This window comes from Peromyscus eremicus, chromosome 3 (assembly GCF_949786415.1).
Source record: "Peromyscus eremicus chromosome 3, PerEre_H2_v1, whole genome shotgun sequence".
Lineage (NCBI taxonomy): Eukaryota > Metazoa > Chordata > Mammalia > Rodentia > Cricetidae > Peromyscus > Peromyscus eremicus.
This window is the reverse complement of record NC_081418.1, coordinates 5809190-5835666: the sequence shown is the minus strand read 5'-3', so window position 1 is coordinate 5835666 and position 26477 is coordinate 5809190. Positions and strand designations below refer to the sequence as shown.

At 37.5% G+C, this 26477-nt stretch overlaps 1 protein-coding gene across 1 annotated transcript in view; it reads left to right on the top strand.

Annotated features, from left to right (window-relative positions):
- Positions 1-25169, top strand: part of Gnat3 (G protein subunit alpha transducin 3) — a 45945-nt gene extending 20776 nt beyond the window's left edge. Inside the window, exons 4-8 of the mRNA XM_059256472.1 lie at positions 6867-7024; positions 9514-9642; positions 20320-20449; positions 20646-20799; positions 24448-25169. Coding sequence (XP_059112455.1) covers positions 6867-7024; positions 9514-9642; positions 20320-20449; positions 20646-20799; positions 24448-24638 — 762 coding nt within the window. The 3' untranslated portion in view covers positions 24639-25169. The remainder of the gene's footprint in view (positions 1-6866; positions 7025-9513; positions 9643-20319; positions 20450-20645; positions 20800-24447) is intronic.
- The last annotated feature ends 1308 nt before the right edge of the window (positions 25170-26477 follow it).

Below are 26477 nucleotides of genomic sequence, written 5' to 3'. Positions count from 1 at the left end.
TTTACAACAACGGCTTTTAAGAAATGGACTGCTATAATCCTTTAATTTAAAGGTGAGAAAAAAATAGACTGAAAGAGAGTAGTTAGTTAACTTCAAACAGCTGAAGTCTAGGACCGAATATGTTGCCCGGTTTCCTTTATGGTGCTTCGTTCTTTGTGAAGACTGTTTTCAATGATTTACATGGCAATGATTATTTTACTTTTCCTTCCCAGGCAATAATAGTTACTAAAGTGTGTGTGCCTTCAGCATTCTTTGACAATAATGTAAAGATCTTGGAATTTGTATATGAAATATTCCATGTATTTTGTCAAGGAAGTAGAAAAATCACAAAATTTCATATTGCTTCTCCAGTGGTTTGAAAGAAACTGCCTCCCATAACCCCACATGGAATGGCTAATAGGAGATGTGGCCTTGGAAGAGGTGTGTCACTAGTGGGCAGGCTTTGAGGTCTCAGATGCTCAAGTGAGGACCAGTGTGGCAGTCTCTTCCTGTTGCCTGTGGCTCAATATTTAGAGCTCTTAGCTCCTTATGCAGCACCATGTCTGCCTGCACACCCTCCCTGTCCCACCCTGACAATAATGGACTAAGTCTCTGAACTGTAAGCCAGCCCCTGTTAAATGGTTTCCTTTGTAAGAGTTGTTGTGGTCATTGTATCTCTTCACAGCAATAGAAACCTCAAGACAGTATCTTAAAAAAAAACAAAAAAACAAAAAACAAAAAAACAAAAAAACAACTGTGCTGCAACATAGCCCAGGCTTTACAAACGGGAGATGCTGCCGGGCGGTGGTGGTGCATGTGCCGGGCGGTGGTGGTGCATGTGCCGGGCAGTGGTGGCGCACACCTTTAATCCCAGCACTCGGGAGGCAGAGACAGGCAGATCTTTGTGAGTTTGAGGCCAGCCTGGTCTACGGAGCGAGATCCAGGAAAGGCGCAAAGCTACACAGAGAAACCCTGTCTCGAGAAACCAAATAATAATAATAATAATAATAATAATAATAATAATAATAATAAACGGGAGATGCCAGCCAGTCCTGTTGGTTGAGCCTTGGGTGGGGTGAAAACAATAGACTGAAAACAGTACTACCATTATGCTTACTGACAGAGTTTTTAAAACTGCAATTCATTCAATGGTGTAAACTGAAGTTGCTCATAAAGTTGCTATGACGCCTCAGGAGCATCTGTGTCCTGTGTCCTAGAATATCTGAATACCATAGTTTCCTAGGACTACACAAATCATATTTTTGTTTCAACTGAAGTTGTACTTTCTTTTTTTTTTAAAATTTTTATTTTGCAATACAATTAAGTTCTACATACAGGCACAGATTCCCTTGTTCTCCCCCCTCCCGCCCCCCTCACCTTCCCCCCAGCCCGCCTCCCATTCCAATCTCCTCCAGGGCAAAGCCTTCCCCACAGACTGAGATCAACCTGGTGGACTCAGTCCAGGTAGGTCCAGTCCCCTCCTCCCAGGCCGAGCCAAGCGACCCTGCATAGGCCCCAGGTTTCAAACAGCCAACTCATGCAATGAGCACAGGACCCAGTGCCAGTGCCTGGATGCCTCCCAAACAGATCAGGCCAATCAACTGTCTCACCCACTCAGAGGGCCTGATCCAGTTGGTGACCCCTCAGCCATTGGTTCATATTTCATGTGTTTCCGTTCGTTTGGCTATTTGTCTCTGTGCTTTATCCTGAAGTTGTACTTTCAATCACATTCACTTAGTACTTTATTGTGAGATGAACGTGTTGCACCTGGTTTAAATTGCTTATTCAACCTCTTAATTTCTAAGCATTATGTTTGTGTGGCTTTCAGATTTCTGATGAGGTGGATTTTTTGTTTATCCAAGTTTATACATTTTCACATAATCATTCGTTTGCACACCATCACACAGATTGCCATTCAAGGACAGTCCTGACAGAAACTCAGTGTAAGTTGCATTAGTCCCTGAATCTCTCAGTTTAAGTAAACCCACTGAACCTCTCTATTTTAATTTCTTCATACACAAAATGTTAGTGTTTCCCAATAAAATTATAAAAATTATCAAACCAGGAAGAAAAATATAAATAGCCCCTTTAAATCCAGAATATTGTAGAATATAAGGTCCAGGTAAATATCAGCTATTTTTATTTTTTGACAGTCAGTTTAAATACAGACTAATTAAAATTTATATACTGAAATGCACTCACCAAAGGTCATTTGAAAAAATATTTTATTATTTTATGCGGCAGACATTTGGATTGCTTCTGGAGATGCATTAGGCACTCATAAATAGTTGAAATAGAAAAATCCATCTGTATTCAGAAAGGAAAGCTTGATGTTGAGCAAATCTTTATAAAGCATTTAGTAGTCAAAGAGGTTATCACAGCTGGATGTGAATGTAAATCCTTATTCATTGAAAAAGTGATTGAGACAGAATGGATTTGGAAATGTCTTGTGTATACACTCTACAAGATGTTTACACATATAAGCAATTGAAAACATGCCTTTAAAGCACAAAGGGGTATTCCGTCTACGGATATAAATTTAGGTGGTCTGGGCATACTGTACAGACTATTGTAATTAACATAAAGGAACTTAAAGGGATAGCAGATGAGAAGAAGTAATCAGTGCTTAGACTAAGTGCTTAGACTAAGAAAGATTTTTAGGAAGTAACGATGCGTATCATTTTAATGTGACATTTTCTAGTCGCTGCATAGGTATATGAAACCAGGAAAGCCTAATGACCTCAGTTTGATGTATGAAATACATACAAAGAGAGGAGACAACTAACTCCACAAATTGTGCTTTGACTTCCACATGTACACTATGACATGCCTGTACCTACCCACACATCACACACACACACACACACACACACACACACACACACACACACACACACGAAAGTATAATAATAAGGATGGTGGTGGTGATGAGGATTATGATACTTAGAAAGAAAAGGAAAACCTTTGCTCAAATATTCTGCAATTCAATTAATGTGAGAAAATAAGTCTGAAATACTTGTACTCTATAAGAATTCAAGAATTCTCAACAGCTGTAGTATTCAAAGACTTAAGTCCAATAACAACCAACTTTGACATTTCCATTGAGCATTCCTCAGTCATGTAGACTAATCATCCATTCCTTGCTCTGATATGCTCTTTTCTCTCTTCTTTGGAACTATGACTGCAGGGTTCAGAATGAATTCAACAAGATTCTAAGACTGTCTGAGGCACATATTATTGATGAGCAATCACTGCATAACCTGCAGAGAAATACTTCTTCATTTCTCTACAGTGTAGCTCTAGAGTAGTGGTTCTCAACCCTCCTAATACTGCAACCCTTTAATATAGTTCTACATGTTGTGATGACCCCCAACCATAAAATTATTTTCAGTCTTACTTCATGAGTATAGTTTTGCTACTGCTATGAATTGTAATGTGTAATGAATCAAAATCTGTGTATTATGTGTGTTTTTCAAAGGTCGCCTTTCACAGGCGACCCCCTATGAAAGAGTAGTTTGACCCCACCAAAGGGTCGAACCCACAGGTTGAGAACCACTACTCTAGAGACTCACAATCCTGAGATAATAAGTTTTTCCAGAACCATCACAATTCTCAAGTATTCTGAAATATGTCATAGGAAAATTAAATCTTTAGAATGCCATTAAAACCCTAAGAGTAATATTTGAAATAAAAATGGGAGAGTATTGGAGAATAGTTTCTCGAGAATCAGCATATCTATTATTTTGGTTCACTCAATCAACAATATTTTAGCAACATGTATGTTGATCATCGGAGTGTACAAATAAATGAAACAACAAATATCTGTGCCCTCATATATGTATACACTAAAAAATTAATAAAGGAAGAAGAGGAAAGGAATTACAATAAATACCATGAATAAGATAAAATGGGAAAGAGTTGGTATGAGAATATTAGAAGAATAGAAAGGTGGAGAAAGGTTCCTTGTGAAAGTAGTCACTGCAAATACATGTGCACGGAATAAGATGTACACATCAACCCTCAAAATGGGCTTGGGAGTTTACAGTGTAGCAGGAGTCCAGTACTTGAGGCTTGAGGAGCAAGTGCAGAGAGAAACAGTGACTATGGGAAAGGAAGAATGGAAAGAAGACATAAGTGTAGGATGGAAAGCTTGGGAGTCATAGTAAAAGAATGAGCTTTTGAATGTGGAGAGAATTGCTTGAGCATTTAAAACAGAAGAGTAAGATAACCCATGGAATTTCAATTTTCCATCAGTTGACTACTGTGTGGAGATAGCTTTGAAAATAACTATGTAAACTAGGGACAAGGCCTCATTGTGTGACTCTGGTTGGACTGGAACTCATTTTGTAGAACAGGCTGTCCTTGAACTCACAGATCTCTGCCTGTATCTGCCTTCCAAGTGCTGGGATTATACATGCTTGGCTATATACAGATTTTAGGTATTACATTTTCTTAAAATTTAAATTATAATTGGTGAGTTCACATTCTTAAAAATGAACTTTAGTTCTTAAAATTATTTATGTTTCCACTATCATACAAGAGTATCAAGAATTGAAATGTTCTACATTCAATGAAATGTAGTTATGTAGAAAAAAAACATACTAACTTATCTGTTACCCAGGATTTTGGAGAACTGTAGCAGTGGAACACAGCTACAGGTGTAACCTTGACTGAAAGACAGGCTCCTCAGTGGTCATGGTCTTCTGCTTCCAGAGTAAGCAGTGCCAAAGGGAAGCTCAGGCCTCTGTGAAGGAAGGTGGTGTCTCCCTAGACAGCCAGGCCAGGCTAATCAGCCTGTAATGAAACACACAGAGACACACAAACACACTTAGACACACACAGACAAATACACACAAGCATACACACAGACACACACATACACACACAGTCGCATCACAGACACACACACACGAGTACACTCACACACAGAGACACACACATGTGATACACAGACACACACACACACACACACACACACACACACACGCTCATTTGTTTTGCCTGGTGTTGTTGTGCTAGGAATACATTTACTATTACTCCACATGCTTAAACTAAGTAACCTGAATTAAAAATCACCAGGGGCTCTACCCACGTGTGTGTGTGACAGAAACTCAGAAGTAAAGGCATAACCAACCAAATCAGACTGATGTTCTGCAAGAAAATACTACAACTGAGGAACTGGTTGAAAGGGCTTTGGTGACATTTAAATGTTTTAAGGGAAAATATACTCATATTACCAACATAAATAGACTCTACATTAGCTTACAGTGGAATAATGCAGAGCAAGGAAGAGCATATTAGTTTGGTTTCTAAAGGATTGCTCAGAAAGCAAGTGATGTTTTCTTTTAGGAATGGACCCTGGGAACAGCTACTTCATGGCACCATTTGTCCCAAGGCACATTAGCAGTAGAAGAAAGTGCCTACCAAATGATCAGCCCTGAAAACATATATATATAAGTAACACTATAAAGGCCGAGCAGATACCATTGAATGAAAGAGAGCAAGGAGGGGCTTGTGGGAGGGGCTTGAAGGAGGAAAGGGAAGGGACACATTATGCAATTATATTATAATATCAAAAATCAATGAGAAATTAACTGAAGGGTTCATAAGCCACTGGATTTGCAGTTTTCTAATAGGAAGGAGGAATTTTAAAATATATCCTCCATTAATTTTAGAAAATAAGGTCAAGTCTTGCATTTTGGCCATTTAACAATCATCTGAGCATCAACAAAACCCAATCAGAAAGATGGAAAAGGTTCCCTTTTAGTTTTAACAGTCTATGATAACAAAAGTCATGTTGTTAATATCTTAGGCAAAGAAAATATTTTAATATAACACAGAATAAAGTGGAGTTGGTTGAAAATGAATGGGTCACGTCACCAACCCCGAATTCTTCCCGGACAGACTTCCCTTGCCCACTGCTGGCGTTTTGGGTCCCGTGCTGCTGCCGCCTGTTGTATTTACTGCGTTGTCCAAAGGAGAGCTGAGAGGGCTGCACTGTCCAGTAAGCGGGCCCACTGGAGTGTTTGCTGGCTGTTGGGAGGATGGTGACACTGTGTGCCACACGGTGATTATCATCGTGATAGCGGCAGAACCTGAGCTTTGGATTCTGACACTCTGCGATCCGAGGCCAGATTTTACTTTTACCTAACCAATTACCCATCAATTACCAAAATTTATTTAACTGTCTTGAGACTCAAATTCCTAACCTTAATTTTTTTCGGACAAAGTTTTGATTACTAGTATAAATTATGGCCTACTATAAATTGTTTAAACTATATTTATTTAGCAAATTTCTTTCCTTTCTCATTACATGCCTACCCTACTACGCAATGACACAATACTTACTCTGTTTTTTGTTTCTTAGCCACTTCTCACCTCTGCCCAATGGCAACTTTACTACAAAGGTACACAATTGACACAACCCAGCAGAGAGCCTTTACACGTTTGTGGGTCTAAGTGTGTAATCGTTTGCCAGAATGATCACAAAAAATATCTCATGATAAATAATAGTTTACAACAGTCTCATTTTTCTTTTACTCTAGCATTTTGCCTCAAGCCACTATGGACTAGACCAAAGCACCGTTACTCTTTTTGACCAAATACTCAGATGTCAATGATGCAAAGATTCCGATTCCTCCATATAGTATTTTATAATTTTTCCAAAGAGTGACTTTTCCAGATCTTGCCCTGTTACTATAGTGGATTCTAGTTTTATTGCTCTTAATAGATTTTGAAAAAAAAAATGTTCAGTGGAATTATTGGCAAAAAAAAAAAAAAAAAAAAAAACCCTGGGTAATAAAAAAAAACCTTTTACAACACTCCATTTAAACAATATCTGAGGCTAAACAACACGTGTCTGTTCTCCCCACGCCTTTGTCTTCCAGGAAGACAAACAACAACTCCACACAATGGCAAACACACTGGAAGACGGTGACATGACGCCCCAGCTGGCTGAGGTGATTAAGCGACTGTGGGGAGACCCGGGAATTCAGGCCTGCTTTGAAAGGGCATCAGAATACCAGCTCAATGACTCTGCGGCTTAGTAAGTGACTTTCTTCGACAGGAATTTCAGATGATGCATAAGTTTGTAACACATGTGCATGTAAGCGCAAGTAAGGAAAAAATGGTTTTGCATTTTTTTATAGAAAACTGAGAGGCAACTGAAAAGATGTAAAACAATTTGCCTGAGAAGAAGCAATTGTTACACATACCTTCTCTTAATTAAAAAGAATTAACCATGACACACAATGCTTAGCACCAACGCAGACAGATGGTGTGCACACTGACATTTGGGGCTATTTCATATATTTCAATGTTACTTAAATCATCTCCTAAAATAAAGTTTTTTTAGTGGTATATGTATTAGCTCACTAAGTTATTGAGCAAGATACAAAATTCTGGAAGACGATAGTTGATTGGTTTCCAGACTTTAGCATATTGTGACATCCTGTTGAAGTCAATCGCAGCAAATATTGGAAAGTAAGTATTTAATAATAATAAAGAACTTAGGAGGACATTAAACTGCTTGTAATGTAATTGTTACCATGACCTAAAACTTTCTTATATCAAGTACTTCTTAAGTTATCCTGGAAACTCCTAGAAGAGTAAAGCCAATGAGTAGAGAGCCAGAGTGTTGTGTTTGACCAGTCAATCCCGCAGTTCTCATAAAAGAAGAGAGGAAAGGCCTTAGCTAACTAAGGCCTCATGCTTCACTAATTGGGGCCCTCTAGTGTGCTATTTAAATTCCACAAGAGTTAAGAGCAAACATGGACTCAGCAGGGAAAGCACTGTCATTTCAGGATTGGAGGTAAATCATCAAGGTACTTTAAGCGATTTGAGTCATAAGGTCTAAAAACGTCTGTTTGGTTTATAAACTACAGGCTTTGATATCCAAATCCCATATTTGCTTATTAAAATCAGCACTTTAAAAGAAAATCAATTTACTAATGCCTCTTCTTTGCCTGAAATAATTTACAAATGCAAAGAAAATTCTTTAAAATGTATTTTTACTGAAGCTTTCATTAAATGGATTTTATTTCTATTTCTGTAAGTATATGCATTTTATTCTTTTACTTGGGCATGAAATGACTTAATATCATACATCTACCACATATCAGATTTCATTCATAGGAAATCCACAGTGTTTCAAGTAAGAAAAAAAAAATTTAAAACTGTAAAATCCTCTATACTTTCTTTGATTCTTTTATATCTCAGTTCATCACCCATTTATAGTCAAATGGTCTTTATTAGCATAAATAATGATACATTTTCACATTTTAGTATTTCTGAGACACAATTTTCCTTTTCTTCTTGAGCAAAATCCCTTTAGGTGTATTGTTCTTTTTCATCTTAAAAGTAAATGATTTTTCCAAATTTGCTAAATACCTACTCCATCTATTTTTAATAGTAAAAGCACTTGACTTAAAGTCATTTTGTTGGATGCTGATGTATAAGAACTCCTCAACTTAATCTCTGAACAAATTCAACATTATAAGCAATAACTAACATTCAGTAGGACTTTACCCCCAAAGTTGTGTTCCCATGATAGGAAACCACACTTTATCATTTTTAAATGTGTTTGTGGGCATGGTTCAATGTAATGTTCAAATTTACCAGGAAATTACTATGTTATTACTATTTGTATTTAAATTTATCACAGAAATAGCCATATTGCTAAGCTGTTAAATCCTTAGTGTCAGACACAATAGTCAAATGAAAGAAAATACAATTTTAATTTGGAGATATTGTTTGCAAGGATGAAAATGCTAAGAGCACTTTCCATCCTTTAGCAGACTCAGAGCATGGACTTTAATCAAGCTTATACCTACCCATCACTGAACAAAAAGTAAGTAAACAAAAGGAACAAGAAGGAAACAGCTCCCTCTAATAAGATCAGGAATTCTGGAAGAGTTAAGGGCTTCACCATGCACTGATGGACTGTGGTTTGGCTACAGTAGTTAGATGGCTATAGTGTGGACCCACATGAGGTACCTGGGATCTTTCATTGAGCCATATGGATTTTATCATGACTCTTAATGAAAATGACTGTGTTCTAAACTAAGTAATCCATGCAAAAATACCCAGACGATTAATAACAAGAAAACAATTCAAATTAAATCATTCCCACAATAGGACCTTTGAAGAACTTGTAGTAACTGTTGGAAACCATTCCAAGGGATCCTACCACATGTAAATACATTTAAATAGCCTTGCATAGAGAATAGTCTTACATTCATCTACCTACATGATAGCAAATCTGTCTGTTCTGCAGACTTTATAAGACACAGGTAAAGTAGTGTTGAGGAATTCATAGAGAAGAGCTTTCCAGGAACTAGTTGTGGACTGCACTCTGCAACTGTGGCATCCCGGCTGCCAGTTCCTACCATTCTGAGCATCAGCTTGAAAAGCAACAAACGGAATTTGTTTTCCAATGTACTTTAAACTCTTAAAATACATTTGTACTGAATTGCAGTGTATTCCAATACAAAGCTAAAAATATGAATATATTCTATTTTATTTTGTTTCTATTAGCTACCTTAATGACTTAGATAGAATCACAGCCCCTGGGTACGTGCCAAATGAGCAAGATGTTCTACATTCCCGAGTGAAAACGACTGGTATCATTGAAACTCAATTCTCCTTTAAAGACTTAAACTTCAGGTATGAACAAGCATGTCTTCTAAGTGTGGATGGAGCAAACTTCCAGCTCAGTATTTTTTCATGGGGAACTCTGTAACCCAAAGTCAAGTGCAATGATTTTGGCTAGACCTCCTTAACTGACACTACACCACCCTTCTGTCCTGCACTCGTCCAGTTTACTCCAAACCTGTCGTTCCTTCTAGGCTGCATTTCTCAAACAAGTGGTATCCAGATTCTGTTTCTAATACTTAAAAATGACATTTTACATTGAGTTTTATTTTAAGAAAATATATTTAAATAGCCTTTTAGCAACAGGTGTTAGGGATACTATTTCACTTACCCTTACTTCCCCATTTGTTTGAAATATTACTTAAATCGACCTTTGTTTAAAATGCAAATAATTAAAATATCATTATTTGAATGTAATGCTATTTGGAAGAATCATAAGGACTTTTCATCAGCCTGTTTTTGGTATGAAAATGCATCCCTATTTTACTGCTATTGCCTTGAATTCCCTTTCAATTAAACCTTTGAAATTCTACTATCAAATTACTCTTTGAATATATTAAGAAATGGAAATCATAATACAATGTCACATAGCATCTCTTGGTTCTTAATAGCTTTCACGTTTTCCACCCTGAGATAGGACAGTATATTTGTTCATATTTATACAAAGCTTTGTACTATTTTCTATGGATTCAGGGATAAGATAGAATATTAATAATGCTAGATTCCAACTAAATATGTTAGTAATGAAAAATTGTTAAAACTACATAATAAATAAGGTCAGCTATGCCCAAAATAATGGAAATGTACTTAAAGGATTAAAAAGAAAAAAAAAACCTGGAGAACAGCTGATATGAATTGTTTATAGCCAATTATGAGAAAAAAGTAACTAAATGCTAATTAGCTAGTATCCTAAACTCAGTTTAAGGGTAATAAAAGTTTTGAAATGCTATAAAATGTCAAAGTTGGTTTTTACGAGCTGGCTAATTAGAACAGCTATTAGTATATTTTCAAGTGATATGAAGGTAATATCTTCCAAATTTGTACTAAATTTCCCGCCTACAAATAGTTAATTTTCTGGAATTAATGAATTCGTTGGCCACATAATGGAGCAGGGCAAAGGGACAGCGGAGAATGCAGTCAACACTTGCTGGGCAAACTCGCTGAAAGCGTCCCCTTAGACCTTGCTCTGTTTTGTTGAGCCAGATGATCTTTGCCCTAGTTTCTGGAGTTTCCTTTGGGAGCCAAGTCCAAAGCTGCTCCCTCTGTCTCCCTCTGCTTGCCAGGACCTTTTCCACACACTCCCTGTTCTGTCTTGCTGTCTTTCTCTCCAAATTCCTACTGCACAGACTGGAACTGATGTGTCTGTGAGGCTCCCTGTTGGTTCTCCAGGAAACAGCAGCAGGCATTATGGACCTCTTAGCTAGCACACCTATGGTCAAGGTTGGACCAAGTTAAGAACCAGCAGAGAGTTAAGCATCTTGTTCTCTGTCTTACATAAGCCAGTGGAATTTTCTCAGCCCCAGGTCATCTGAGTCACAGAGCAGTTGTGATGATGAATGTCACCTGGTAGATATCCCCACCCCCCAGTGGTGTCATCCCCCACTCCACACTGACCCTCTTTAACAGTCCACTCAGCAATAAGCTTATTCTCTGGTTTTAACAATCCAGGCAATAAGAGTTTTGCATTTGCTGTACTCTTTACTTAAAGTGTTTTGCTCCTTTTTATCATAAAGATTCCAAATTAAAAGATGTTTATGCCTCTGAGCTTTGGCTTATCTGTTCACTGTCTGTAAGTAGTTGTCTCATGACAACAGGCAACAGTGTCCTGGCACACTGTTGAACAAGTGCTTTTCAATACTGTAGGGTGAGTGAAGAATGGAGAATAAGAGCTAATTTGTAGTTATTGATGATTTCTATGGAGTAAATGCCTCTACCCTGCCAGTTTCAAGCTACTAGCGTTACATTACACATTCAAAGTTAGGAGGAAATGCAAATAAACAGCTGTCTCCACCATGCCTCCCCTTCCATAATACTATACCAACCTACTTTCCTCTTTCTCCTTGTTCCCACACATGATCTCCTCGCTTCTCTTTTTCATTTCCCCTTTTTGTTTCTCATTTCTACTTCATGCACCCTCAACCTTAAAAAATTAGGGGCTACATATGATTATGATCTGCCACCAATGCTTACCAGAATGGTTCACAAGGGGAAGCAAATTGTCATCTGCTTTAGTTGAATGTGCAAATATATCAAGTGAAGCACAATTTATACAGAATTGTTGCATGTGACATGGTAAGCTGGGTGATGCTATATCTGATAAAGAATTGAGGAATGGAGGTTGGGGAAGAATCTCCAAATGGCTTACAAAGAAACACTGAAGTTGTCATCAAACTGTACAGCATCCTGTTTATAAAAAGTGCATCTTTACACAATGTTGTTGATGGGTTCTTAGGCACATTTGTATGAAAAGCATTCTTTTCTTGTAAAACAATTATTGTATAAAGACGTTCTTCTTTTATATTCCCTTTCATAGAAAAATGGTATGAGAGAAAAATAAATCACAGCTTGTTGGGGAGATAACAAATTACTTAAATATTTGAAGAATTTTAAAGTTTATTCACATCAATTGAGATATAATAACTATTTAATAAGTTCCCAAAGTTTAACTTTCTAACTTCCCTTCAGCAATTGCCCGGGTGTTAAAATACATTCCATTAGCATTGATTTGTATTCACATAGCACAAATCATCCTAAGACTATTTAAAACTAAAGAGTTAATTTACATATTAAAATATAGAACTCTAGAATTTTAAATAGGAATATCAAAATGAAAATCTCTGTCTGCCAAAGTACTGTATCATTTCCATGCATCATCTAATTTAATGGAAATTAGCCTAGAGTTCTTATCAAGCGAGAGTGCCAACTGTCAAGCTGATAGAAGAACTTATCTTAAGAGTTCTTATCAAACTGGAGTTCCAACTACCAAGCTCACCAAGATGTTTACAGATTTTCAAGTTGCTAAGTCATTGGAAATTAAAATGCAAATCTAAGCCCTTATGTTGTGGAGTAATCCTCCAGACTTAAGTGATTTAGATATAAATAAAAAATGAGTTATCAATTGTAGAAAAGTCATTTTCTCCTTAAACGTTCCACAATTAAACTATAGAATTGAAAGCATGGTGCATAAGAACCAGAAAGGCTTGAAACTGTTTCAACACAGAGCTTAAAATTTGTAAATTTGACATAATTGCTTTGAAGAATGTTTGAGCAGATCTGTGATTTGAAAAAAAAAAAAAAAGACAGTTTTCTTAAAATATGAAGTTGAATTCTATTCACTGTGTTCATTTCCAAGAGTATGAGTCACCCGGATTAGCTATGAGGCTGCTTGTCTTGCCAGGAGCTTCATCCCAGTTTAGATTTGTTATTCTGTATTAAAACTCAGAGAACATTAATCCACATATGCTGAATATTTGTTACATATGTGGTTGTGGTTAATATTACCAGAATAATATATAATCTAGTTTGATTATTTGTTTGCTTTGCAGAGCTGAGCATAAAACCTAGGAATGTCAACATTCTAGGCAGGTTCCTCTAACTGATCAGCTGTGCACCTAACCCTTGATTTTGAGACAGTGTCTTGATACATAGCGTTAGGCTGGCCTTGAATTCATTGTGTAGCCTATATTAGCTTCAAACTTGCCACCTTTCTGCATCCTCCACCTAAGTTCTCAGACTGTGTGTATGTAACAACAAACATAGCCTAAAATTTATTTAATGACTCTATGATTATAAATTATATGACTGAAATATTTTTTCTATTTTTCTTTTATTGAAAATAGTTTTTCATACAATGTGTGATAAACGTGAGAAATGGCATTTGTAATTATGGTAGTTTTCAGAATTGGTACACTTATACTTCTAAATATTTTTGATTATATTTTAATGTCAAGAGTAATTAAGATCCAACCCCCTCCCCCTGCATCAAGGCTGTACAAGGTGTCCCATCATAGGTAGTGGGCTCCAATTAGCCAGCTCATGCACCAGGGATGGATCCTGATCCTACTGCCGGGGGAAGAGGGAGTGGGGCTTAAGCAGGTCAAACTACACAACTACCATGCTTATGCAGAGGGCCTAGTCCAGTCCCAGAGAGGCTCCACAGCTTTTGGTCTAAAGCTTATGAGTTCCCACTAGTTTGGTGTGGTTGTCTCTGTAGGTTTCCCATCGTGATCTTGGTGCCCCTTGCTCATAGAATCCTTTTTCTCTCTCTTCCACTGGAGGGGCTTAGACCTGCCTCTACTGAATGTACCAGGTTCTGCGGACTCCTCATGGGAGATCTTGCCTTGTTCGAGGAGGGGATGGGGAGAGGGGCAGGAGGAGGGAGGAGAGGGAAATCTGTTATTGGTATATAAAATGAATTAAAAAAATCCTTAATTTAAAAAAGTAATTAAGAGATTTAGACGTATCTCTGTACATGCATGCCTTTAGTGTCTGTTAACAGCTATTCTTCTCCATTTTTAAAACTTGGCTAGGGAAAGATGTATGAGGTAATTTGACTGTGAGTGTATAATAATGGCACATGCTCAGCAGCTCAAGTTCTCATATGTACCCATAGTAAGATATTAAAACAGTTCTGACTAAGTCAGCATCTTGTACAAATATCATTTAACAGAAAAGTCCAAAATAAAGTCCTACTCAGATTAGCATTTTTTTAAGGTGGCCAGAGAGTCGAAAAGGTTAGAAGTGGTGCTTGTTCAGAGATCCCCATGCTTTTAGGAGGAGCTGTGACATGTAACACAAATGAGCTGCAGAAGCATGGCTGATAATTAGCTCTCCTAGTTTACATAATGATTTTTCAGGAATTGAAATAGTCAAATTATTCATACTAACCTATTATAATATAAAGCATAAGTACCTTCATGTGGTCAAATATTTAGTCAGCTACTTGACATAAACCCATAAAATTCAATAGCCTTCCAAAATGATTAAGTAGAACCTTAAAACTCAACTGTTCAGTCAGCTGTTTAACCCAGTCATATATCTCTGGTGGCTTGCCCTCTGCTAATATCATGCACAAATTATCAAATAATCAATATTTGGCTATCATTTAAAATCCTGGCTTGTTAATTTTTATTTGTATACTAGTCAATAATACAAAATCTTTCTTTTACCATTAAGAATCCTAATTTTACCATCAGACATTTGAAAAATTTATAAGACTCTCCTAAAAAATTAAACAAATACTCCCCTCCCCAATATCCAAAATTAGGACTGCAAGTTCCATACAACACTCTTAAAGCTCTCATTCAGGGGACTAAGGATATCCATGCATGAATATTTCTCTCCTTAACTCGCCAGTTTGATCTGATCAGATTAAACCACCCAGGTAGTGAACATTGATGGTTTTCTTATTTTAATTTTCTCCAAAGAATTATCACAGTGTCTTTGGTTGTTTATATATATAAGCAAAATTCCCTGTTGCTAGTCTTCAGCTTCTTTGAAGATATTACATTAATTTATATTTCTTTAAAATAGACCTCAATTTGAATTTTTGTAAGAAGCTAAAATTAAATATATAAAGCTGGGTGGCATTGAGACACACCTTTAATCCCAGCACTCAGGAGGCAGAGCCAGACAGATCTCTGTGAGTTCAAGGCTATCCTGGTCTACAGAGCAAGATCCAGGACAGGCACCAAAACTACACAGAGAAACCTTGTCTTGAAAAAACCAAAATAAAAAAAAATTAAATATATATGAGAAATAAATCATTATAATAATTGTGAAACAAGACTCAGCTTTCCACAAAGCTGATGTGATGTCCAGGAGAGTCAACATAAAAACAACTCTCTGGACCTTGATCTAATTTGCTAATGAACATTTCAGTTCAATAACAGCAGGTGACTTAGATAAACGTGCAGAGCACTCTGGCCCCAAGCCTCTGTGTCATTCTGTGCAGAAAACAGTGCTGTGACTCATGTGAGTCATAAATGGAAAGATCATAAACATTCACTCGAAGATGGACTTTCAGAACACTGTGTCACTAGGAACAAAGACTACATAATCATTGTCCTCTCTTTCTTGAAAGCAAGCTGAGCTTGTTACACATGTTCACGGGAAGCTGATTAATGCTGAGAGTTGAGGGCATGTTCTTTAAATTTCACATCTTACTGACGTGAGTTTTGTTAAAAAATAATAATTTTTTTTAAAATCTAAGCTCAGCTCTTCAAAGGCTCAATTTTAGTGGGCAGAATATTATTTTTTCTTTAGATACAAAGAGGTGTTATCATGAGCAAAGACAACTATAGGTATGACTTTGTTTCTCAGGGAGAACACACAATTCAAATACAACGTTTATACAATGATAAGGTAATCTCACTACTGTTATGTATCTCCACTGTTTTTATTTACCTGAAAAGAAGAACTCCCTCTCATACCTGCTATGGATTACCAGTCTACTGCAAGGTTGTCAGATCCCCAGAGAAGGGAAGGACTTAGCCAGTGAGGTGAATGGTTTGCTTTCATTTTGAAAATCACCACAGACTCTTCATATGACTTAAGTTGGAGTAGAGCCACTTGACATCACTGTGCTTATGAATGTGGAGAAAAGTATACACAGGAGATAAGTAAGCGAGTGTGTTCAGTGCTTTTGTCCTCGTTCTGGTGAATTTATGAACTCCATAAAATTCCCTTTAGAACTCTCATATCTTAATCATCCTTATTATCATTTTGCTTAGTAGTAGAACCTGTGCCAAACATAAAATGAAGCTAATTCTCACGAAATCCTAACGTTATCTCTAAGGTAAAATACTGGGTTACTTGCAATAGCTCCGAGCAGTTCTTAAAACTTGCAGTTGATGAGAAGGTCTTTCTCAGAATGTGAAGATTAGAAGATAATTTGATTGAAAATGTGATGGGAGTTAAAAAAGTAAGTGCAATCCAGAATAAATGGCAATTGACTGCAGATCACAAAAGCTGATTAAAAGAGACAAAACCAAGTGCTCCAGCAAATCCAAGTCCTGCTAGTGGACAGAATTTAACATCATGTCCTTGAGTCCCATCCCATTCCTAGTGTGAAAAGGAACCAATGTATTCTTCTTGAAAACTAAGTCACCCATTCATGAGATTCCATTGTTCTGGGCCTGTGGTCACTTAGTTAGTTTTCCATTAAGCAGTCATTGGAGAGAGGATTAGAACCCAAGAAGAAGCTAGCACTAAAACTGTACATATCTCTTTAAATCTATGGATGTGACTCAAGTGACAGTTGCATTGGAAAAGACTATCATGAACGCCAGTTTAGTGATGGGCTTTCTAGAGCCAGTGGAAAACCCACATTTAATGCACCTTGCTCAGGCACAGAATCACATTCCTTCGACATCATCCAAGGATCCAGAACAGGCAAACAAATCAGCAAGTGGAGAATATGTAAAACACCTGGAATCCATAAGGTCTACACTGTTTCTGTTTAAATTTGGGGAAATATCTCAGAGGAAACTTTATTTTTGCCCATTGATCTGTTTATCTGCTTAAAAAACTGCTGTGTGATCTGAAGAGAACAAACTAGATACTATCCCAGCCTGCCCCCAACCAGAGACTACTTGGTAGCTAACTCTAGGTGCTAGGACTAGTTAGGAACAGCTGGTATAGTAAATAGGTTTATATATAAGGGGAAAATATCATACAAATTAGTTCTTATATTGCCTAGCATAGTGCCTAAAACACATGGCCTCAGCAAACATTTAATGATTAACAACCTTGAGTAAGTTAATTGAACACATCTGAAAAATAATAAAAAACAGCTGTACATTTCTTAAAGGTTCCTCCTTCCAGGGCTTGGAGTCAATGATTCTTTCACATGCCCAAGAGTGTAGCATAGTTTGAGTTTGGTTTGGGACTTGTGGGGAATTCCTTTTCTTTGCTCCAAAGACGATAGCTATGTTATTAGTGTTCTTATCTTGTGACTTGTATTTCCCAGTCTGGAGTCAAACCTTAGACTTTTTGGAGTTTCCCCTCTTATCAGTGGGTATAGTTAGCTTCATTTATCTACTGGGTTTACGTGGGAAATATGAAGTAAAAAGTAATTTTTGTTTTTCTTTTAGCCAGCCTCTTACTATGTGGACTGTGTGGTCTTGAATTTGTTCTGATTCTTGTTCTTCTGCCTCCAGAGTACTGGGATTACAGACTTGATTTCATTACCACACCCAAAGCATTGTACTTTGATTATCTTTATGAAAACATTTGAATTATATTTATTAGGCTAAGTATCATCACCCTAAAAGCCTATACAGTCTGGATGATTTCAATAATTATCATCTCTGTCTCAAATATGATGATATCCCTGTAACTTAGTTTCTACCTTATCGAATATGTCTTCGGCCCTCAGTTTAAAGCAGCCTTAGCACTGTAATAAACAAACAAACAATGCCAATCTTCCATACAAATTCCTTAAGATCTTGAACCTCCACCCCTGCTCCCAGGGACCACAGTATAAAACCTAAGCTTCCCATGCTCTTCCTACTAGCCAGCACAAGCAGCTTACTGGGAGTCCTTCAGTTCATTGTTGTTGCTGTTTCCTCTGTTGCTTTCACCCAGAAATGTTTCCCAGACACCTGTAAAACTTAGCTCCTCATTTTCAAAGATCTTTAGACATTTTTGTAATTACTGATTGCTGCATTTCCAGGTACAGCCCTTCCATACTTGCTATACTCTACCAACAACAGATTGGAAGCTCTGGAGGCTGTCTTTGGTGTCTGGTATTAGAAACATTCAATAAACTTTGGCTAAGGGGTTGGGGATTTAGCTCAGTGGTAGAGCGCTTGCCTAGCAAGTGCAAGGCCCTGGGTTCAGTCCTCAGCTCTGAAAGAAAAGAAAAGAAAAAGAAAAGAAAACTTTGGCTAAATGGACAACGAATAGGTGAGGAAACGGTAGTTAAATCATGTAGCTCAACTTTTTCTTCTTGATTCTAAAAGCTTACATCACTTTCTGCAGATATGCTCCATTATCTCATACCTAGAGACTTGTAAAATGTAAATGTGCTGTTTGCGAAACTTGTCCACTTATTTTGTCAATGTGGTCTCTGTTCAATTATTTCGCAAAATTTATTGCATGTGTACCCATGCCAGGCAAGGTGCTGGGCAATGTAAAGGGAACAGTTACTTACATAGAGCCCCTGCCTCTCACGGCTGCTGTTCTCTTAAACGGTAGATGTTAAACAAACAAGTCATATTTTTTATTATTTGGCATGAATCCCATAAAGTAACACTGATGTCACACAAAGTAAGTGGAAATGAAGAGAGAGAACTTAATGAAATTCTCAGAAAGCCTCCTCTGTGGATGAGATTGGTAGCAAAACATGAAATTTGAGAGAGAAGTAGTAATAAAACAGGGGATCCCAGTATGGTGCCACATGCCTGTGATCCCACAACCTGGAGGGTGAAGGCAGGAAGGAAGGAAGGACAGTCTCAACTACACAGTGAGTGCGAGCCTACCCTGAACTACAGGAGACTCCATGACAAGAATAATTAACTAATTGAAAGGGAAGGAAAACTGCATATCCCAGGAAAAGGGGAGAGCCTGTGAAAGAGTCCTGAGCCATCAGAAACACATATTTGTATTATTTTAACCAAGGGAACACCATGGTTTTCCTGTACTGAGAGGATCATGACAGGAAATAGCCTTGCAAGGTAAGTGAGGACAAGAACAGTCCCAACAGCTTGTGAGTCGTCACAAGTTTGTTTCTTGTTCTAAGGGACATAGAATCCATGAAAAAGTTACAAGCAAGAAAGTGACTTTGTCATGTTCATTCAACAGTCAGGACATTTAAACAAAGGTGTGAGCGCTGGGAGAGTCTCTGGAGGCTGGAGGAGCAGCCACAGGGCAATGAGCTGGGGTACTTTCACACTAGTCCTGAGGGAAGTGTTGGTGAGTTGATGAGAGCAGAGCTGTAAAGAGGAGGTGAAAAAAGAGATTGCATTTTAGATGGGCAGTAACTGAGAAGAGGGAAAGAGTAAGTGCTAGCTACTTACCCGTTTTCTCTGTTCATGACAATTTCTGATAATTTAATAAAGTAGAACTGAGTCCACATGTTCAAACACCTCCTGTGAGTGATTTCCATGATCCTTCAGAATGAATTAAACCCCACCCTGTACTGACATACTTTTTGAATATTTGAATATTTAATTACATAATATTATGATCATTTGCATGTATATCTCTGTGCCAACCAGCAAGATCTTTGAAAATAGCGATCATACCTTTTCATCTTCATATAAGCTGATTGAAATCAGTGTTAGCACAGAACACAAGCTAATTGTTAGAATAAAAAGAAATGTAAGAAGACAGCAGAGAGAATCCTAGTATCAGAATAACACACCCAATCTTCTGGTCTACTTGTTCTTAAAAATATGTGTAAACTTTTATCAAAATGTAGTGCAAAGCTACACAGAGAAACCCTGTCTCGAAAAACCAAAAAAAAAAAAAAAAGACTCATATTTAAAACTGCTTTAAAATTTCCAGATGCTCAAGTTAGTGTGAGAATGATTTCACTCACGAAATTTCCCTTTTTCTGTAGTCCTTTATCAACCTAAATTATGCAACAGAAATCAAAGAACGCATTTTAAGTATGTTGAAATATTCAGCCAATGTCAAGAATTCAACAAAATTTGGACATTAATTATTCATTTTATTTTTTTAAAGAATGTTTGATGTAGGTGGACAGAGATCAGAGAGAAAGAAATGGATCCACTGCTTTGAAGGAGTGACGTGCATTATATTTTGTGCTGCACTAAGTGCCTATGACATGGTGCTTGTAGAAGATGAAGAGGTGGTAAGTCTGAGGCCACAGTGGAGGAAGAGGAGAGCACCCAAGGCACACAAACCAGTGCTGCCCAGTGGTAGTGCTGCAGTTCCCAGCCCAGTGTCCTCACAAACCTTACAAATGTGCATGTTATCTAGGCCCTTGTGATGTCCAGGCCCAAATTCTGAGGTAATGACGTCACACGTTCTCTTTCTTTACATCACAGAACAGAATGCATGAAAGTCTTCACCTGTTCAACAGCATCTGTAATCACAAGTATTTCGCGACCACCTCCATTGTTCTGTTTCTCAACAAGAAAGATCTCTTCCAGGAAAAAGTGACCAAGGTGCACCTCAGCATCTGCTTCCCAGAGTACACAGGTAACCTTGTTTCCCTCTGTTCTAGATAGCAAGCTTGTGTAAGACCAATGTTCCTATGTGTCACGCCCTCCCCACCGTGTGTGTGTGTGTGTGTGTGTGTGTGTGTGTGTGTGTGTGTGTGGTGTACATGAAAACTGGGTGCATGCCTGTGTAATCTCAAGACTTATATCTAATGTCTAATGTCTTCAATCACTCTTCACCTTTAAATGATTCTCACCGTGTATATGTGTGAGCTTAATGATGAGTTTATGTGCACCTCCTGTGTGTGCATAATGGAGGCAGGGACAGGGCTCTGGATACCTTGGAACTGGAAATTACAAAGAATAGTGAGTCACCATGTGAGTTCTGTGAACCAAATCCAGGTCCTTTATGAGAGTAGTAAGTGCTTTTAACCTCTGAGCAATATCCCCAGTCCCCGACCCTTTATTTTTTTGACACATGGTCGCTCACAGAACTTGTAATTCATCTATGCAAATAAACTGGATGACCAATAGCCTTCATGAATCCGCTTGTCCCCACCCTTTCCCTCACTCCAAGCTTGGGGTTGCAGAAGCACAGTGCCACACCCTGATTTAAGCATGGGTTCTGGGGATCCAAACTCTGGCCCTCGTGCTTGTGTGGCAGTTTACCAGCCTTCCTATTTGGATCTTACACGACTGTGATTCCCCCTGAAAACAAAGAGGAACTTTGCTTTATTGTGTAAATTAAAGCAAACCCCAAATGGAACAAACTGGAAACTGTTAACTAGGAGAGAGTAGCTACTCTGCATGCACATCCAAGGGTACTGCAAGCTGTGTTACATTCCGTATAATAATGTCACTGTAGCGCCACCCCAACCAGAGCTTGCAATGTCACACTGGAACTTGGTGACTCTTCAGTGTCTACAGTGTGGCCAGTGAGCAGCAGGAATGAATTTGAGAAGGATGGTACTTCTCTTTCTTTGGACACGAGAGGTTCCTCCATTTGTTGGCTGATCCCATCAGTTGGCAACTGCTAAGGTCCTGCCACACAAAAGGGTTGATTTACCTTTAGAGACTTAATTTTCAGGTACTTAGATGTACTCTTGTTGATAAAATTATCTAAGATGGAAAAGGTCATAATTTAAACATAAATATAAATACAAATTTACCCTTTAGGTATTAGATATACTAAGACCATGACAGTCTGTCAAAGTAGATAATTATGCTAGTTAGTTTTTACTTAGTGTGTGTCATTCTAGAATCACAAACATCATTTATAATGTCTGCACATCTATCACGTAATAAATTTAATCATGAATGTATATTTAATGGTATAGATTAAATATAGACATAGCTGAGGGATATGTAATTAATAGTTTCTTAGGTCAGATTTTATTCACAGAGAAATAAATATTGTATGTACTCCCTCAGTTTCCTCTGCCATAGCATCCTGCTAGTTACATCTTACATTGATGTAATACACTCCTTGTGATTGACGGAATGATGTTGACACATAATTAACTGAAATCCACAGTGTAATTAGGGTTTGCTCTCTGTGTCTGATAGTTCTATGTGTTTTGCTAAATGTGTGTCATGTTAATTAGTTTTCTGTTAAGATAACAAATACCCGAGATAAATCAGCTCACAAAGTAAAAAGCAGTTTTTTAAATCTCATAGTTTGTGAAGTTCCAATCTATGGTCAGCTGGCCCTGTTACTTATTTTTAAGTCTGTGGCAAAGGAATGTGGCATAATAGGTCTGTTAGCTCCCTGTCAAGAGGAAGCAAGAGAGAAAGAGATAGGCACCCCAAAGTCCCCTTTGAAGACACATCCTCAGTAGCCAAAAAGACCTCCCATGAGGCCCTGCCTCTTAAGAATTTCTACTTCCTCCAATGTTACCACGTTAGGGACCAAACCTGTAACAAATGGGCCTTCGGGAGACATTCAGATAGAAACTAGAGAATTAGTATATCATATGAAATAGTTCTGTTGTCCTATGATCACCAAGGTTTCACCTGTATATATCCTCACCCTCCCTCCAAACTCTAGTAAGTACAGATGTTTCAAATATTATTATAGTTTCTTATTTTTCAGAATCTCAAACTGGTGGGATTATACAGTGTCCAGCCTTCCTCAGTAACTGGAATATTTTGCATCCCCACTAGCAATGATTACAGTTCCTGTGATTTTGTATTCCTGTCAATATTTACTTTACAAGTTTATAATTTTCATTTTATTTATTTTATGTTATTGTACTTTTTGTTTATTTATTTTTCATTTATTCACTAGAACTGGATGTTGAACTCTTGGCCTATGCATGCTAGGCAAGAATTTTGCCCCAAGCCACCTTCTGAGCATAGTTGTGTTATATTGTTTGAAGACATTATTTTCACCTAGAATTTTGCTTCTCATAACAACAAAGTACAAATGCAAAAATTTTATCCCATTAGAAAGTCTTTAGGGTCCCTTTGGCCATGTCCTCAGCACATATATTCTGGAGTGGAGCCAATCAGTTGATATGGTTGTTTGTCAGCTTTACTATTTTATACCTCCGCTTCTCCATCTGACCTGAGTGTTATTCTACCAAAGTTTCTCAGGGATGGAAGAGCCAAGAGCCACTCTCTATAGCCTTCCACAGCTCAGCTCCTCTGTTTGCCCTGCAGCCAAGACAATGAGCTTCCTTACCACTTTTTCTACTTGATTTGTATACTGCCTCTACAAAATTTCATTCATTTGCATCTAACCACATCTTCCAAAGTTCAATCTGTTTCCCAACTCCATCCAGAAGGACTGGCGGAAGGGATATTTCAGACCATGATCAGTTGTACTTTTTGGCTTTCCTTCATCCTTTTTCTCCTCTCTCTTGTCAACTTTCTCTTACGGCCTCGCTCAATACTACCTGTTTCTGCAACCTAATTTGCCATAGTCTCACTTATTTTCTCTTTTAGCTAGTATTAAAGCATATGCATAACCACAGGAACACAAGATGCAGTATTTGTGACAGAGAGTAAGAAAGTGTGTGTGTGTGTGTGTGTGTGTGTGTGTGTGTGTGTTATTTGTATCACTCATCTTGTTTTATTAGCTTTTAAATTTTTTAAAACTTAGCCGGGCGGTGGTGGCGCACGCCTTTAATCCCAGCACTCGGGAGGCAGAGCCAGGCGGATCTCTGTGAGTTCGAGGCCAGCCTGGACTACCAAGTGAATTCCAGGAAAAGGGGCAAAGCGACACAGAGAAACCCTGTCTCGGAAAAAACCAAAACAAAAACAAAAACAAAAAAGAAAATTTTTTAAAACTTCAATTATAATTTTTTAAACTTCAATTATAATTTTTTAAACTTCAATTATAAACGTCATTTGTCTCCCTCCTCTCTCTTGCCCCTCCCATATCTGACCACCATTTTCCTGCTTCGAAGATTCACAGCCTGGTCTTCTTTAATTTTTTTTTTACATATGCATCTAAATGAATCAACACATAACTCTCAGAAATCCCAGCAGAGCTGACATCCCTAAAATCTGACCTCTGACACCTTGACTTTGCGGTCGAGAGGTGATGTACATTAAGATTCCATACATCAGACAGCATCATGTAATGCACAGTTGCTAAATCCTAAAACTTGCTGGTGCTATTTATAGCTCTATGATTTCTATGATGTGTTTAATGTTTATGTCTTTCATTTCTTTGTACATTAAGGACCAAATACATTTGAAGATGCAGGAAACTACATCAAAAACCAGTTTCTAGATCTGAATTTAAAAAAAGAAGATAAGGAAATCTACTCTCACATGACCTGTGCTACTGATACCCAAAACGTCAAGTTCGTGTTTGATGCAGTGACAGACATCATAATAAAAGAGAATCTCAAAGACTGTGGGCTCTTCTAAGCAACCTCTTTTCTTCCACTTGTGGTGGCTGCAGTCTGTTCAAGACTACATCAAAGGTGCTGTGTGACTAGCTCCAGGAGATACTAACTTACCTAGAAATGTAACTAGCATTATAAAACAAAAGTTTCACACGGAAAAAGGTTACTGTATTATCACCTGTATCTGGCTAAGGTTTTATTTCCTTGGGGCATGGAGGGTAAAGTTTCTTGTGTTCTCTATCTAGAATGTGATGTATCTTGGTAACTATCACAATATGCATTCATGTTGCTAAACTTTCTTGGAGATGGGCTACAAGTGGCCAATTTTTAATAATAGAATAAATTACAGAATGTGCTAGAACATCTCCCCTAGCTAGATTTTGAAAAGCATTCAATGCCATGTCTGTACTACAGGAACTGTACAAAAATGATACAGTGCATAAAACTTGGCCACCTGCCCTTCATTTAGGCTGCCGCAAGGCATGCATAGTCCATGCTTTTGTTGATGGAAAATTGTAAATGTAAAATAAGTATGTATAATATTTCTAAGTGGCACGGGGTATTATTAAAAGTGATAACCTGAGCTTTGTGGTGATGATTCTAGACTTTAAGAGAAAAAGATTTATTTAATAGAATGTTTTCTATTTTGTAGATTTGAGGAATAGTAGCAAACAGGAGAATTTTAAATGACAGCTATTGAATTTCTCTATTGAAACTGAGTGGTCTGTTCTAACTCTTTATTATTGGTGCCTTACAAATTGAAGTGTCTGACTTCCACAAAGATAAAGGTGTCAGTGCTTTAATCTTAGAGCACTTTTTGATGTCATTCATCCTTCTGCATTTGTGAAAATGGATATATAAAACAGACTTTTAGAACAGTGAAATTTATAACGATTCATGAGAGATTAAATTAGATTTCTTTTACAAGAAAAGAGTGATGCAAAGAAAACACACATTGGCCAATCTGCAGCTCAGGCAGCCCTTGACATCTCTGACTCTCAAAAAAGCTCCTTCACTGCCACAAGACCCATTTCCAGTCCAAACACGAAGAACCATCCAAAGTCAGGAAACAGTTTTTACTGGGTTGTCTGTGCCTTATCTCTCCTCATTAAAAACCACAAAAGAGGTTAAAAATTACTTAAAATATAAATCGGTTTTAATGTTAAATTCTTTGCAGGCTATAAATTATTACAGAGAATAAGATGTCAAGGAAAAAAAGGAGCATGAAGAATTATTTAGTTCTGATATCTGATAGAGTTTTCTGGATGAGGATCAGTAACTACAAGACTACCAGCCAACATTTTGATGGAGATGGCATTTTATGGCATTGCCATAAGTTTCTGAATTCAGAAAGCAAATGCTTTAACTACATCTGCTGCTTTTTTCTCCTACTGTAATCTATTTTTCTATTAGTATATGGAGAAAAATGTATTATTTGAAATATTAATGTTATTACTATTTTGGTTTCACTTTGACTTATCTTCAGTTTTCACTTTCTAATGAAGAATCAAAATGGTTGAATTTGTCTTTATAAAATACATAATTTTTTTGTGAACTCATGTATCCCAGGATAGTCTTGAATTCACCATACAGCCCTCTCTTGCCTGCTCCTCTGACTCCATCTCTACTGTTGGTGTTGTTACAAGCATGCATCATCATTCCCAGCAAGCTTGGGATCTAGAAAAGAGAGAGGCAGAAAAAGTAATTACTGATTGATTACTGATTCTTCCTTGAAATTTCATGATTGAACATAAAAAAATCTTACACGATATAAAAACAATACTAGATATAAACTTTAATTAAGGGGCAGGATTTTTAGTAGGGAGAAAAACAAATGTTCAGGTTTTTATTATTGTAATCT